The 17,092-nt window shown below is 45.9% G+C and overlaps 1 protein-coding gene across 1 annotated transcript in view; it reads right to left on the minus strand.

The window, feature by feature from the left end:
• The window catches only part of LOC137439583 (IgGFc-binding protein-like), a 74,988-nt gene that overhangs the window by 19,043 nt on the left and 38,853 nt on the right, over positions 1-17,092 (minus strand). The window contains exons 17-19 of the mRNA XM_068135476.2: positions 13,083-13,174; positions 10,241-10,378; positions 4,082-4,377 (exon numbers count right to left, since the gene is read on the minus strand). Of these exons, the coding sequence (XP_067991577.2) occupies positions 4,082-4,377; positions 10,241-10,378; positions 13,083-13,174 (526 nt within the window). The remainder of the gene's footprint in view (positions 1-4,081; positions 4,378-10,240; positions 10,379-13,082; positions 13,175-17,092) is intronic.

A 17,092-nucleotide genomic window follows, 5' to 3' on the forward strand; every position in this document is an offset into this window, starting at 1 on the left:
CCAAGCCTGGCGGGGGATGGCGACCGTGCGGGGACTACCGGCGCCTCAACGACGCCACCACCCCCGACCGCTACCCCGTCCCCCACATACAGAACTTCTCCGCCCGGTTGGCGGGGATGTCCTTCTTTTCAAAGGTGGACCTCGTACGTGGCTACCATCAGGTCCCTGTCAGGCCGGAGGACATCCCGAAGACGGCTGTCATCACGCCATTCGGGCTTTTCGAATTTCTTCGGATGCCCTTCGGTTTGAAAAATGTGGCTCAGGCGTTCCAGCGCCTAATGGACAGCGTCTTGCGCGGCTTGGATTTTTTGTACGTCTACCTGGACGACATCCTCGTCACCAGCGCGTCCCGCGAAGAGCACCTTCATCACCTCCGCACGCTCTTCGAACGCCTGGGCCAGTATGGCCTCATCGTTAACCCCGCCAAGTGCCGGTGCGGCGTCACCGGCATCGACTTTTTGGGGCACCGCGTCACCAGGCACGAGGCCGTCCCCCTACCGGCCAAGGTGGAGGCGGTGAAGGGGTTTCCGCACCCCCGCACGATCAAGGGGCTCCAGGAGTTCCTGGGCATGGTAAACTTTTACCATCGGTTCCTGCCCCGCATCGCCCAGCTCCTGCGCCCCTTACACGAGGCCCTTCGAGGGAAGCCGGGCAAAGGTGACGTTACCTGGACCGAGCAGATGGACGCGGCGTTCTCGGGCACGAAGCTCGCCTTGGCCAACGCCACCATGCTCGCACACCCGGCGCCCGATGCACCGATCGCCCTCACCTCCGACGCCTCGGACTACGCGGTGGGCGAGGTGTACGAGCAATGGGTGCGTGGTGCCTGGCAACCGCTGGCGTTCTTCAACCGGCAGCTTCGCCCGCCCGAACGCCGTTACAGTACCTTCGACCGCGAGTTGCTTGGGCTTCACCTGGCGGTCAGGCACTTCCGCCATCTGCTCGAGGGCCGTGCGTTCACGGCCTTCGTCGACCACAAGCCGCTGGTTTTCGCGATGGGCAAGGTCGCCGAGCCGTGGTCGGCCCGGCAACAGCGTCACCTCGCGGCCGTGTCCGAGTACACGACGGACATCCGGCACGTCGCGGGAAAGGACAACCCGGTGGCCGATTGCCTTTCCCGGGCCGTCGCCCACGCAGTCCACCTTGGCATCGACTATGCCCGGATGGCGGCAGACCAGGCCGCCGACCCCGGGGTCCAGGCCCTGCGGACCGCCGTTACGGGCCTCCGCGTCACCGAGGTGCCCTTCGACGGCACGGGCACGGCCCTCGTTTGCGACGTCTCCCTCGGGCGGCCTCGCCCCATCGTGCCCGCAGGCTGGCAGCGCCAGGTTTTTGACGCCATCCACGGCCTGTCCCACCCGGGCACGAAGGCCTCCCAGAGGTTGGTCGCCGACAAGTGTGTCTGGCATGGCCTCCGGAAGGCCGTCCGCGGCTGGACCAGGACGTGCCTCGCGTGCCAGCTCGCAAAGGTGCACCAACAGACCCAGGCCCCCTTGGCCCTGTTTACGGTGCCGGAACGTCGGTTCGACCACGTTCACGTGGATCTGGTGGGACCTCTGCCCCCCTCGCGGGGTTTCACCCATGTTCTTCGCTCAAACCTGATTGATCTCTCCATACAGGTTGCTTCTGACAAACCAGAGGTAATCTGCTTAACAGAAACTTTCCTCCTTAAAGATGTCCCTGATTCCTTAATATCTCTTCCTGGTTACTCCCTCCTCTGGTATGATAGACCTAAGCCTCGTCCTGGTGGTGGGGTGGCTATCTTTATCAAAACTCTCTTCCTGACTCTTCTTGCACTGCCCTCTCTCCAACCCACCCCTCCCACCCCCCCAGGAGTACCTCTGGCTACGGCTTCCTCTCCGCTCCCAACTTTTGTTCATGTGTTTTGTACGGTCCTCCAAACAGCGATGACTCCATTTACATTTCTCTGTCTGACAACATGGACCAACTTCTATCCACTGATCCTAACTCTCTCTTCCCCATATGTGGCGACTTCAACTGTCATCATGCCAGCAGGCTGAGTGTGGGTACCTCTCTCATCAGCCATGGCACCTCAGCAAAAGACTTCTGCGACTCTTTGGGACTGACACAATCTGTCAATAACCCGACCCGGATCTCAGTCAATGGAGTAGCTATCTCTGTCCCCCAAATATTCCTGCAGGACACAAAAGATCTGCCAGCAACCCTCTTCTGGTTAAACTGCCAAAATGAAGACTCTCTATTCACCTTCACTCTTTCATTCCTCTTTTCTCCCACCTCTGGAACAAACTCCCACACTCTCTTCAATCCCACTCCTCCCTCCAGGTCTTTAAAACAGCTGTTTACCACCATCTCTTGTCTTCCGCCATCCAAAACCTTGATCCTTTCTACCCCTGTTAATTCACCCCAGATCCACTTTTTTGAAATTCCGACTTCTTTCCTGCAAGTCCTAGCAGTGTCCATGTGTTTTATACCTCTCCCACCCCCCCCCTTCCCACGCCTCCTTCCCCCAAGCCCTCTCTCCCCCACAGATCTCACGATGTCCCTGTTCTCTGCTGTTGTACTTGTGTGCTTCCCTCTCTCTCCCCATCTTGTATCCCGCTCCCTTCATTGTATGTTTTGTGTGTCCGTTTTTTATTTTATTTTGTGATTAATGTTAGCTCTTACACGAGCCTCGATCTTGCAGACAAAAAAAAAAAAAAAAATCGGTCACCGCTTCTGACACCAAATCCTTCCTCTTCTCCAATGGCTTGATCTCAGATCATCAATTTGGTTTCAGACCAATTTGTGGCCCTGAATGGATTTCTCGCATCTCCCCTTCCTGTTCAGGCTGGAGTCCCTCAAGGCAGTGTTCTGGGCCCTCTGCTTTTTCTGGTCTTCATCAATGATCTCTCTGACTCTCTGGAAAATCCTTTCTATCTCCTTGCTGATGACTCCACTCTCTGCCGCTCCATTCCTCATCCCTCAGATTGGCAGTCTGCAGCCTCCTCATTCTCTGCAGACTTGGAGAAAATCACAGACTGGTCAAACAAGTGGAACATGTCTTTCAATCCTGACAAATCTCACACTCTCACTTTGTCTCTCCGAAAAGACCGTCTGGACAACCCTCCCATCTACTTTCTCAACAATCCGCTTGAAGAAGTTCGGTCACTCAAGCTTTTGGGTCTCACTATCTGCCATGATCTTTCCTGGGAAAACCACATTTCCAAGCTGGCCTCCATAGCCAGTCGCCGACTGGGCATCCTCCATCATGTGAAGTCCTTTCTGGCGCTTATGAGCTCCTCACCACAAACAAGGCTTTCATCCGCAGCTCAATGGAATACTGCTCTCCCCTCTGGGCTGGTACTCCTGCCTCATACCTAGCTCGGCTTCACGCGGTTGAAACCAAAGCATTCACAATCATTGGAATCTCCCGCGATGAAGCCGATTTTGTGGGCCTTTCTCTCTCTCACCGCAGGCAGGTAGGTGGGGTTTCTGTCTTCCACTGACTCCTCTCTGGCCTTGCTACCCCAGCTCTGTCTGTGCTCTGTCCCCCAAATATTCCTGCAGGACACAAAAGATCTGCCAGCAACCCTCTTCTGGTGAAACTGCCAAAATCAAGTCTCTCTGCTCACCTTCACTCTTTCATTCCCCTTTTCTCCCACCTCTGGAACAAACTCCCTCACTCTCTTCAATCCCACTCCTCCCTCCAGGTATTTAAAACAGCTGTTCACCACCATCTCTTATCTTCCCCCATCCAAAACCTTGATCTTTTCTACCCCGTTAAAACCCCCCAAATCCGCCTCCTTAAATCCCCAACTTCTTTCCTGAAATTCCTAGACGTGTTAATTTGCTTTGTACCATGTACCCCTCCCTCCTCCCCCAGCCCTCCCCCTTCCACAGACCTACCGACGTCCTTGTTTTCTACTGTTGTTGTGCTTGTGTACTTCCCTCTCTCCCCCTCTTGTCTTCCGCTCCCTTCATTGCATGTTTCATGTTTCTGTGCATCTTTTCATGTTCAATGTGTTAGCTCTTTCACGAGCCTCGATTCTGTATTAGAAAAAGAAGAAGAAGAAGAAAAAAAGACCATCTAGAGACAAAAAAAGGGAACCAAAGCACCCACCCATCGTTCTCCTCAACAACCCTCCAGCTATTTCCAAACTCGCTGGTACTTGTGGTTTCGGTTCCATTTGGCAACTTGTAGTCATTGTACGCATTCGCATCCATGTTTCCACAAAGGCCACACACATTTCCAGTGTACGAAGCCAACAGGCGGACACGAGCAACATGGTTGCCATCATATGCAGCTCCAAGTCCAAAGGACGTGCGCACGTACAGGGAGGAACCCCAGCGTTGAACAGCGAGGAAATCGGAGTTGTTGGTGAAGAAGTAAGGAACTGCAGTTTTTATACCATTGACCTGTGGATGAGGAACAAAGAAAGAAAAACAAATGAACATTCAGAGTGCAAGAGGAACCAATAATGGTTTTCTCTGAAACTGCTTGTCCGATTGATGTGAAACTTTAAACATAGGAGGGACTCCAAATGGATAATATTTTGTTGCTAAATCTGACGTCATCGGTCACATGGTATGGCAGCCATATTGGATTAACGGAAAAAATTATCATTTTCTCCGAAACCACTCAACGAAAAAATTGAAACTTGGCATATGTCATCAACTCCCTATGCCCTATGGGGTACATAGGGTGATGATGACATCATCGGTGACTGTGGTATTCCAGCCACAATTGATTGAATTGAAATTCTTATCCGAAAAATCGAAGTCTTCATGTGTCTGATATATGATCCGATGTGAGTGAAGAATTAAATTTATGACATTCATAACCCATGCCAAGAAACTATGTGATATAATAGTGTGCAATGGATCATATGGTTTTGTGGGCCACATAGTAGTAAAGATGGTATTTCTGTTCAAAATGAATGCGCAAGGTGAGAATATGCACTCTACCAGTGCCATTCAAGTTGATAAAATGGATTATACTGGCTCTTTTTACTTACATTTCATATCACAATTAAAACTAGATTGGTCACAGAAAGACAGTGGTGAAAAGATAACCACTTTTGGTGGGGAGAGGTAACAAAACAGACATACCCATATTACATTTGCAGGTCTTATTCTTAACCCACATATAGCCAGCTGTTGTGCAGCACAACACAATGATCATCAAGATGCATCACAAGTAAGTACTTTCAAAATCTAAAATAATCGTCCCAAGCTCTTCACATGATAGAAACCTAAGCTCAACCTTAAAGAACCAGCTAAGACCATCTTTTGTTCATATATGTTCCGTACCGTCCTCCAAACAGTGATGACTCCATTTACATTTCGCTGTCGGACAACATGGACCAACTTCTATCAACTCATCCGAACTCTCTCTTCCTCATATGTGGCGACTTCAATTGTCATCATGCCAGCTGGCTGGGTGTGGGTTCCTCTCTCACCAGCCATGGCACCTCAGCAAAGGACTTCTGCGACTCTTTGGGACTGACACAATCTGTCAATTTCCCGACCCGGATCTCAGTCAATGGAGTATCTTCTCCTCTAGACTTGGTTATGACAAACTTCCCTGCAAATGTCTGCTGCTCTTCTTCTGCTCCAATCGGTTCTTCTGATCATGTGCTTGTTAAAGCGGCCATCTCTCTGGCCATTCTCAGAGAGCCTCCTCAGCGCCGACGAGTCTGGTATTTCACTCAGGCTGACTGGCACGGTCTGCAAGCAGCCATCAATCAACTGGACTGGTCTCCCATCTCCACTGCCTCTGACATCAATTCTTCCTGGGACTTCTTCCAAAGCAAACTGCTCTCTCTCATACACAGATTTATCCCATCTCGTCTTCAGTTGTCTTACCCTTCCTCCCGTCCATGGTACACTGAATTTTTTGGTGAGGCAGTTGCTCTGAAACAACTTGCCTTTGCCTCTTGGAAGGCAAATCCAACTGAAGGCAATCTCAGTTCCTTCCACCAAGCTCGGAAAAAGTGTGTGTCTACCCTCAGGAGTGCCAGGAAGCGCTATCTATCCACACTCAAGATTGAACTCTCAAACCTGTCTCCTTCCTCCAAATCCTGGTGGCGTCTGGTCAAATCCGTTTCTGGTGTTTGTTCCCCCTCCATCCCCTCCCTTACCTCAAATGGCTACACAGTTGACACCGCACGTGACAAAGCCGAATGCCTCAACTCTGTGTTTGCCTCAAAATCTTGTGTCCCAAACCCATCTCTCTCTGTTCCCACCTTTCCCAGTCGAACCCAACTGCTCCTGGACTCTGTGTCCCTCTCTCCTGACAAGGTGGAGAAGTTTTTGTCAAACCTCGACTCTGATTCTGCAAACTGGACCAGACGGCATCAGCCCACGGGTCCTAAAATCCTGCTCGGCCGCTCTAGCTCACCCTCTCTCTGTTCTTTTCACTCTCTCTTTTGCTCAAGGTCATCTGCCAGCATCTTGGAAATCAGCAAACATCACCGCTTTACACAAAAAGGTGCAAAAACAGATCCTTGCAACTACAGACCAATCACCCTGCTCCCAATTACCAGCAAAGTCATGGAATCCATCATTGCTTCGGATATCAAATGCTTCCTCTTCTCCAATGGCTTGATCTCTGATCATCAATTTGGATTTGGATTCAGACCAGGTCATTCTACTCTGGACATGTTGCTTCTGTTGTCTCACCAATGGATGGAGGTCCTCAATGCCAAACAGGAAATCAGAGCTGTCTCCCTTGACATATCACGTGCCTTCGATACGTCGGTCTGGCACCCAGCTCTGCTCACCAAACTCTCCTCCTATGGTATCCATGGAAATCTCCACTCATGGCTTGCAGACGTCCTCTCTGGTCATACGCAACGTGTGGCCCTGAATGGATTTCTCTCATCTCCCCTTCCTGTTCTGGCTGGAGTTCCCTAAGGTAGTGTTCTGGGCCCTGTGCTATTTCTGGTCTTCATCAATGATCTCTCCGACTCTCTGGAAAATCCTCTCTATCTCTTTGCTGATGACTCCAATATCTGCCGCTCCATTCCTCATCCCTCAGATCGGCAGTCTGCAGCCTCCTCACTCTCTGCAGACCTGGACAAAATCACAGACGGGTCAAACAAGTGGAACATGTCTGTCAATCCTGACAAATCTCACACTCTTACTATGTCTCTCCGAAAAGACCGACTGGAAAACCCTCCCATCTACTTTCTCAACAATCCTCTCCAAGAAGTTCTGTCGCTCAAGCTTTTTGGTCTCACTATCTGCCATGATCTTTCTTGGGAAAACCACATTTCCAAGCTGGCCTCCAAAGCCAGTCGCCGACTGGGCAGTGGGCATCCTCCGTCGTGCGAAATCCTTCCTTGGCACACCTGCGCTCCTCACCACATACAAGGCTTTCATCCGCAGCTCAATGGAATACTGTTCCCCCCTCTGGGCCGGTGCTTCTGCCTCACACCTAGCTCGGCTTCACGCTGTTGAAACCAAAGCTTTCAGAATCATTGGCATCTCCTGCGATGAAGCTAACTCCGAGTGCCTTTCACTCGATCACCGCAGACACGTTGGTGGTCTTTCTGTCTTCTACCGACTCCTCTCCGGCCTTGCTCACCCAGCTCTCTCTGTGCTCTGTCCCCCTAATATTCCTACAGGTTGCACAAGGTCTGCCAGCAACCCTCTTATTGTTAAACTGCCAAAATCTAGGCTCTCTGCTCACCTTCACTCTTTCATTCCCCTTTTCTCCCGCCTATGGAACAAACTCCCCCACTCCCTTCAATCCCACTCCTCCCTCCAGGTCTTTAAAACAGCTGTTCACCACCATCTCTTATCTTCCCCCATCCAAAACCTTGATCTTTTCTACCCCCGCTAATTCACCCCAGATACACTTTTTTGAAATTCCAACTTCTTTCCTGGAAGTCCCTGCAGTGTCCATATGTTTTATACCTCTCCCACCTCCCCCCAAGCCCTCTCCCTCCCACACATCTCTCGATGTCCCTGCTCTCAAATGTTGTGTTTGTGTCCTTCCCCTTCTCTCCCCATCTTGTCTACCGCTCCCCTTATTTTGTGTTTTATGTGTCGGTTTGACTTTTTGTGTGATTAATGTTCGCTCTTTCACGAGCCTCGATCTTGTATCCCAAAAAAAAAAAGTAAAACAAAAAGACGTTTGATACTTGGGTAAACAGGTGGATTGCTCAAGTTAGATTCACACACATAAAACTTACACACACACACACACACACACACACACACACACACACACACACACACACACACACCAAACGTACACACACACACACACACACACACACACACACACCAAACTTACACACACATCTAGCTTACACACACACATCTAGCTTACACACACACACACACACACACACACACACACACACACACACACACACACACACACACACACACACACACACACACACACACACACACACACCAAGGTTACAGACAAACACACACAAATGTGGATGAATCAAGACCTGGGAGGGCTCGGTTCCACATTCTGAAACCCAAATTAGGAGATAACGACCAACAACACACACAAACACATGCACGCAGACAGGGGCATTGCAATAGTCTCGCATCCCCTTCAGGGTGAGTCTAATGAGTACCTGCTTGTGCTACCTCTGTGAATATCTTCTGCATTGTTTTGCACAACAGCTGGTTGCATATGGATTATTAAATAAAACTGTAAGTGGAAAATTTATTTGTTTCGTTCTTCGATTGATATCACAATTAATGAACTGTAATAATATTCAGTGCACTTAAACATCAGTGGGTGGGCCTTTGGGTTAGAAATTGGCTGTTTAGGGGAATGGGAGGTGGTGCTTGGTGGGGGGAGGGGTGCAAAAAAGTTTGAGAACCACTGGCTTATATGTACGCACACTCATCTCAAAGTTTTCTAGTCTGGGTTTGAATCCCAACCCATCTATAAACGGCCATCCTTCGGATGGATGTTAACCAAGCCATCTCATCTATGGACATTAGTTGGTGGATGTTAAAAACTCCATGGAGTCCGTCACGAAGATTGGCGAGTATTCCCCGGCACCATGGCCAAATAAATTAAATGGCCAAATAAATTAAATGGCCAAATAAATTAAATGGCCAAATAAATTAAATGGCCAAATAGATTAAATGGCGAAATAAATTAAATGGCCAAATAAATTAAATGGCCAAATAAATTAAATGGCCAAATAAATTAAATGGCCAAATAAATTAAATGGCCAAATAAATTAAATGGCCAAATAGATTAAATGGCCAAATAAATTAAATGGCCAAATAGATTAAATGGCCAAATAAATTAAATGGCCAAATAAATTAAATGGCCAAATAAATTAAATGGCCAAATAGATTCAATGGCCAAATAAATTAAATGGCCAAATAAATTAAATGGCCAAATAAATTAAATGGCCAAATAAATTAAATGGCCAAATAGATTCAATGGCCAAATAAATTAAATGGCCAAATAAATTAAATGGCCAAATAAATTAAATGGCCAAATAGATTAAATGGCCAAATAAATTAAATGGCCAAATAAATTAAATGGCCAAATAAATTAAATGGCCAAATAAATTAAATGGCCAAATAAATTAAATGGCCAAATAGATTAAATGGCCAAATAAATTAAATGGCCAAATAAATTAAATGGCCAAATAAATTAAATGGCCAAATAGATTAAATGGCCAAATAAATTAAATGGCCAAATAAATTAAATGGCCAAATAAATTAAATGGCCAAATAAATTAAATGGCCAAATAAATTAAATGGCCAAATAAATTAAATGGCCAAATAAATTAAATGGCCAAATAAATTAAATGGCCAAATAGATTAAATGGCCAAATAAATTAAATGGCCAAATAGATTACATGGCCAAATCAATTAAATGGCCAAATAAATTAAATGGCCAAATAAATTTGTGTGTGTATTGGTGCCCTAATCAGTAGGGGGCACTGCAATAGTGGCACAGCCTCCCTTCCAGCAATGATGCTACATAGTGATGTCCAAATACCTTTGTGAGATTCTGATAAGGTGAAGAGGTAACAGTCTGTCTGGATGGACATTGGTCGTTGAAGCATTCATCTTGCTCACATTTAAAACATTTTACACAGAGTTTGAATGGAAAACTTTTTCAACAAGTCAACGTGAGCAAATTTATCAACATTGTTCAACTAATTCAGACAAAACTTCTGTGGACATGTGAATGTAAATATCAGTGATTTACAACAGGAATGGCTGCTCGGTTATGAGCCAATCGAGCAGGTACTCTTGTTATTTGTAACAGTCTTACCCGGAGCTTGCGGCCCTTAAGGAACTGAACTCGCATTCCGAAGGCATCGACAGTGAGCTCGCTGGTGTATGACACTCTGTTGACTCTGCGACGATGCTCGTTCTTCACAAGCACCTGCCATTGAGGATCCTTACATGGCTATGGGAGAGAAAGATGGAAAGTTGGAATAGTAGATGAGCATAAAAATGGAATATATATGTAAATAAATAAATAAATATATATATATATATATATATATATATATCTATATATATATATATATATATATATATATATATATATATATATATATATATACGTATGTGTGTATAATGTATATACAACAACAACAACAACAACAGGCATTTTAAGGCTATATTCCCTGCTCGAGCGGGGGTTAGCCTTGCGGTCCCCATGACAATCTTCTCCATTTTGCCCGATTTTCTGCATCTCTCCTTGTTAACCCCCTTGCCCGCATTTCTTCTTCCACCATCTTTAGCCAAGTCTTTCTCGGTCTTCCCCGTCCTCTACTTCCTTCTACATTCATTTTCATCATTCTTCTCAACCAGTCACTTTCATCATTCCTCAACACATGACCAAACCATCTCAACCTGTTTCTCTTCACAGCATCCATCACAGGCTCTATTCCCATCATCTTTCGCAATTCATCATTTGTCTTCCTCTCTCTCAACAACACTCCTCACATCCACCAAACCATTCGCATTTCCACCCTTTCCAACCTTCGTTGCTGCTCTACGTTCATTACCCATGTCTCGCTCCCATAAATCATAACACTTCTCACACATGCAGCATACACCTTTCCCTTCAGCTTCAACGACACTCCCCTCCTCATCACCACGCCACTCAGTTCCCGAAACTTCTTCCATGCACATCTCACTCTAGCAACCGTTGCCAAGTCTGATCCACCTTCTCCATTCAGCATGTCTCCTAGGTAGCAAAATGTTTTCACACCTTCCAGGTTCACGCCGTCTCCAAGATCCAACTCAACATTTCCTCCATCTGCAGCTCCCTCTGTGCACACCTTACATTTGAATGTAGCTGCCACACTGGTTAATGACCCTCTCAGACCACTACATTTTCGATGAACCCACTCAGCGCACATTGTACATTGAATGGAGTTCACTCCAACACCGTTCCTGCACACAGCACATGGCCACTTCCCAGTTCTTTCCACCTCACCACATGCTTTACCACTTGCCATCACCTTCGTCTTTCCGATATTCACCTTCAGACCTTTTGTCTCCATACATTCCTTCCACTTGTTCATCTTTTCCTTCAGTCCATCCATACTTTCCACAATCAACACCAGATCATCTACATACAACAACTCCCATGGTAAACCCTCCTTTACGTTCTGAGCCAGCACCTCCATCACAGCTACAAATAGTAGTGGACTTAGTATCGACACCTGATGCACTCCCACCTTCACCTCAAACTCACCACTGTTCCCGTCCTTCATCCTTACAGCTGTGCGCACTCTTTTATACATTGCCATCACTACTCTGATCAACCATTCCTCCACTCCTAACTTCCTCAATGCCCATGACACTACTTCGCGTGGAAGCCTATCGAATGCTTTCTCGAGATCAACAAACCCCAAAAAAAACTTCTTCAACTTCTTCTTCTTCTTCAACAACAACTCCACTGCTTCTTCTTCTTCTTCTTCAAGAAACAACTTCTTCTTCTCCTCTTCTCCATGTACTTCTCCTGCAACTGCCTTACAATAAAAAGCACGTCTGTCGTTCCTCTTCCTGGCATAAATCCAAACTGCATTTCGTCGATCTTCACTTTCTTCCTTATCCTCCTCTCCAACACCCTTTCCAATACCTTCATTCCATGCTCCAATAACTTTATCGCTCGATACGAGCCACACTCTAGACTCTACATTTCTCTACTCTACTCTACATTAGAGTCTAGAGGGTCACCTTTCCCCTTGTATAGAGGGACGAGGGTACTCAGTTCCCAATCCACTGGAATGCGGCCTTCTTTCACCACCAGATATATATTATATATACACACACACATATATATATATATATATATATATATATATATATATATATATATATATATATATATAGATATATATATATATATACATACACACATGAGGATTATGAACAGGATGCAGGCAGACGAACACAGGCACAGGGCCAAGGCAGGCAGGTAGGATGACCTCCTTTGAGCTCTCCTCACTCCCAGAACTCTCCCACTTTTCCTCATGAAAAAATGAGCTCCTCAACACACTCGATCCAGTCTCCCTGCCATTCTCCTCAGAACTCTATCAATACTCGTGTGTCACAAGCTCCTCCCCCTTCTCCTCAGACTTCTTGCAATCCTCTCAGAACTGTACCCACTTCTCTGAGCACACGGAACCGAGATACTGGCTCCTCCATCTTCTCCCTTGACAATCCTCCGCCCCTCCAGACGTTGGGCTCCACTTCTTCAGGAGGTGATCATAGCTCCGCCTCCTCTCTCATTTCCCTGGTAGAGTCCCATTGCTATCTGCCTCGTTTTTCTCTACTCTACAGAGCACCCGGTGACCCAGTGCACCCAGCAGATGTTTACAGGGAGGTTTGTACGCACATTTAATTAACTTAATCCCCGTCTATTTATTACAAAGCACCACCCTCCGTGTGGTGCACATTTAAACAGACAATCCTTAAGCTGCCGTGTCCCTACTTCTTACATCAAGATTGGTTTCCTACTCAAAAAATGGACCATACTACTCTGTACAGTTTTATCTCTTCTTAGGTAATCTCTTACACCTCCCCCATAAACATAATAATTATTTTATATATATATATATATATATATACTATATACTATATATGACACCTACCCGAGTGAACACGTATGTGCGTGTGCCCATGAAGGTGAATTTCCTGCTGTCAAAGTTGATATAGTGAGGATCTCCCCAAGCCGCACATTCCACTGTGGAAAGAAAGACTTTTTTATAGCTTCTATTGAAAACCAGTCTGTAGCTCAACACCATTTCTGCTCAACAATGGATCAACTACAACCAATATGCCATTCTTGCAATATACACACAGTCAAAACATCAATCATGACCATGAAACTCTAAATAACCTAATTAATCTTCCACTAGGCAAATAAGAAAAGCAGGAGTGAAATCGGGAGTGAAAACTCAGCAATCAAATCAACAGGAGGATTTAGGTTTTTCATACAAGAATGCAATGTCCTCTGTATTCAAAAGTTGCATTTTTTCAAATCTCTAGGCCAAACTCTCCAACCAGTCTCCTTCCAAGCCATGGTAGTGCATTGTCAAGTCTGTCTCTGGCGTATGCTCCCCATCGATTCTGTCCCTAATCTCAAACAGGAATACTACAGACTATGCCGGAGAAAAGGTAGAACGCGCAATCTCTGTCTTTGCCACCAGATTGCGTCAACCCCATCCATACCGTTATGTCCCCATCTTACCCCCAACATATCCACTGTCTACTGAACTCTGCGTATTTCTGACCCGAGCAGTTAGAGAAAGTTCTGTCTGATTTGACGCTGCTTCAGGGACAGAAACAGATGGCATCAGTGCCCATGTTCTTAAATCGTACTCTGTCGGTCTTGCTTCCCTTTATCTGCCGTATTAGTCAGGTTCACTATGTCAATAAATTATATTTCGTTCAAAATCATGGTAGATTAGCAAACCTATACATTTTTGGAAAGGTTATAGCATAAGGAAACTAAAAATCAATGTTTACATTTGGAGAGATACCTTTATGGCGGCCATTTTGGATTTTCAAAATGGCCACTGTAAAATACATATTTTGTTCTATTTCTGCCTCTAATTACCCTAAAAACTTTTTAAAATATACTAAACCTATATTTTCAGGGACAAGGAATCCAATGAAAGTATCAAATTAGAGCTATGGGGAATGGTAAGACACGAATCAAAGGTTTTGAATTGCAAAATACTGTCTTTATATTCGCGATAAGTTGCATAATCAAATACATGTTATCATTTTGTACAGGCAGTTAATAACATCAAAATGTGTCACAATAATTCATATCACCAAACATACACAGGCAGTCAGCAAAATCATATACACAGGCAGTCAATGACAAAATATTGTTGCGGATATGAGGACTGTATATTTTTTTGATTGTGTGAATTATTATTATTGTTTATTCTGCGCCTCCTGCCTCCGGAGCTGTGTAAAGGTCAAAGGGCATCCCATAATTAGTCCATAAAGCATCCACACCACAGCCAATCATAGAATACCCCTGTTCAATAGTTATATCTTATTATGTGTTTTAGGGTAAGGCTGTGTCTCCCATTAATTGAAATACTCCATTGCACCAGTGAAAGAGATAAATTCCCTTCATTCCCACTCCCAACACTTCCATTCCCCCCTTTTCGTCAATTGCAATTCGCATTGCCAACTGCATGTTGGGCGGTTTTCCCTTCATCCGCCATTGACCACGAGGCAGGGTTGGGGAAGAAAGGCGGGTCCCCACCTCGTCATAGAGGGGAGGAGTGAGTCAGCCCCACTCAACCAACCACGAACAAGGGGTTGGACTTGGAGAGGGTGTGGAGAGAAACATCGAGGAGGTTCGCGAAGGTTGAGGGGCGGGGCCTATATAACCCGCAGGCAGGGCGTGTCCAAGGCAGATGAGCTTTGACGGGATGAGCTACGACAAGAGCGGAGTGTGTGGTTTTTTTGGTCAGAGCTGGGTTGGTCGTCAGTGGTGGTCAGTGTTTGCGTAGAGTGGAGGGGTTGCGTTGAGTTGTCGGTGGTGAGGAAGAGTTGGACTAAGCAAGAGAGAAAGAGTCCTGGAGTTAGTAAGAGAGAGAACCCGTCACGCGAGAGAACCCGTCACGCCAGACCCCCCACCAGCAGCGTTGGCTTGGCTCCACCAAGCAGCTCCGACCTGCTACCCCGCGCACATGACAGGATCGGTGGCATCGGCGGCCGTCGAGGTCCAGCCCGACGTCCCGTGCGGGATCAAACGCCAGCCAGCTCCGGGCCTTCCTCCAGCCACCCACCTCCTGTCATTCCTGCCTGCAATTTCCATCCATTTGCGTACGTGAGTTTGTTTTGTTCGTGCTGTCCTGGGTAGTAACAATAAGTCTGTATAAGCTAAAGATTGCACTGTGTCACCTGCGTCTCATGTCCCTGTAAATAAACGTGACTGCTTGCTTCCTACTTTTATGTGTAAATAATAAATCCAATTACTCTTCTGTCCGTCTTCTCGTCTTATTCCTTTTCCTCTTTGCATTCGGTCGTTTTAGAGTTTTCCAGATTGGGCAGCTGCGGTGCGATACGGCCAAAGTTTGGGTGGAATCGGGTTCTAGTCGGGGAATAACTGTTCGGTCGCGGTCATACCAACCGCTCTGTCAAAATAACATCTTAACCGCGTCCGCAACAATATACACAGGCAGTCAATGGCATCAAACATACACGATTACAGAATATGCCATTTAGAGTTCGTCATCACTGTCCTGTGTGTCGATTCCGACAATATAGTCCGCATCGTTTTCACAGTCCGTTCCACACAAGCAAAGGTCGGTCAAATTGATTGGCAAATCGAATTGGTCGAATGGTCGATCGAATCGAATTCGATGAATCGAATCGAATCGAATCGATCGAATTGGTCGAATGGTCGATCGAAGCGATTGGTCGAATTGGTCGAATGGAATTGGTCGATTGGTCGAATTGGTCGAATTGAATTGTTCGGAATTGGCAAATGTAAACATTGATTTTCAGATTTTCCATGTAATAACGTTTCCAAAAATGTATAGGTTTGCTAATCTACCATGATTTTGAACGAAAAAACATAGTGAACCTGACTATATTCAGCATGTCCTTCTCCTTTGGCTGCCTCCACTTGACATGCAAGTCAGAAACATCATTCCCGTTCACAAAAGGGTGCAAAAGTAGACCCTACCAACTACAGAACATTGAACTTGATTTCAATTTCATTTTTGAATTATCATTTTAAAAGTGATTTTTCACCATTGAGTGATAGGCCTCAAACTGATATAAAGCATGATATATCAAAAAGTTATGGATTGGACGGATTCGGATGTAACTTGGTGGATGAGTTGGTTAGGTGACAAGAACTAGTCGATTTGATTTTTGTTCACGTCCGAATCCAGGTCCGGCCTATCAGTGGGATATAAAACATAAATTGTTCAGCCTGGCGGAGGTATGCGCTCTACCGAGTGCCGTTCTTGTAAAATCATGTCAAAGTCCAGTGATGTCCCAAAATGTCCACTTCCTACATGGGATTTTATGCCTCCACAGCCGAAGGCATTCGTCTTTGGTTGGCTGTCCGTCCGGCTGTGCATCCGTCGGTGCTGACGTCGCAGATTTCCGTGACCACAATAACTTTTGAACCACTGAAGAAATTTTGACCAAACATGGTACAATTATGCAAAGATGAAGTGATTCCATTTTTGGTTCAACAGGTCAGAGGTCACGTGCCCTTTGAAAATCATTTTTCAGATCATAACTCGAATTAGAAGCATGTGACTTTTTCTCTTTTCTCTGTCTGTCTCTGTCTCTGTCTCTGTCTCTGTCTCTGTCTCTCTTAATTTAATTAAACGCTTAGCTTTGCTCTTGATGTATTCATAGCTCTTGCATGAGCATTTCCTTTAAAATTGTTTGTGGTTTCGTTTGTGTTTTCACCTTTGGTTTGTAAAATATTTTTATACTTGCTGGTTTCCTTTAAATATCCTTTGCTTTTTTGGTGTATTCATGATCCTTATGCAATGTTTCTTTAAACTGGTTGCTTTGTTTACAACTGCTTTGTGGAATGGTTTTACACTTTTATAATAAAAGGACACAAAAGTCAAGTCTGTCTGTCTGTCTGTCTGTCTGTCTGTCTGTC

This window comes from Myxine glutinosa, chromosome 14, assembly GCF_964187855.1.
Source record: "Myxine glutinosa chromosome 14, kmMyxGlut1.1, whole genome shotgun sequence".
NCBI classification, from domain to species: Eukaryota; Metazoa; Chordata; class Myxini; order Myxiniformes; family Myxinidae; genus Myxine; species Myxine glutinosa.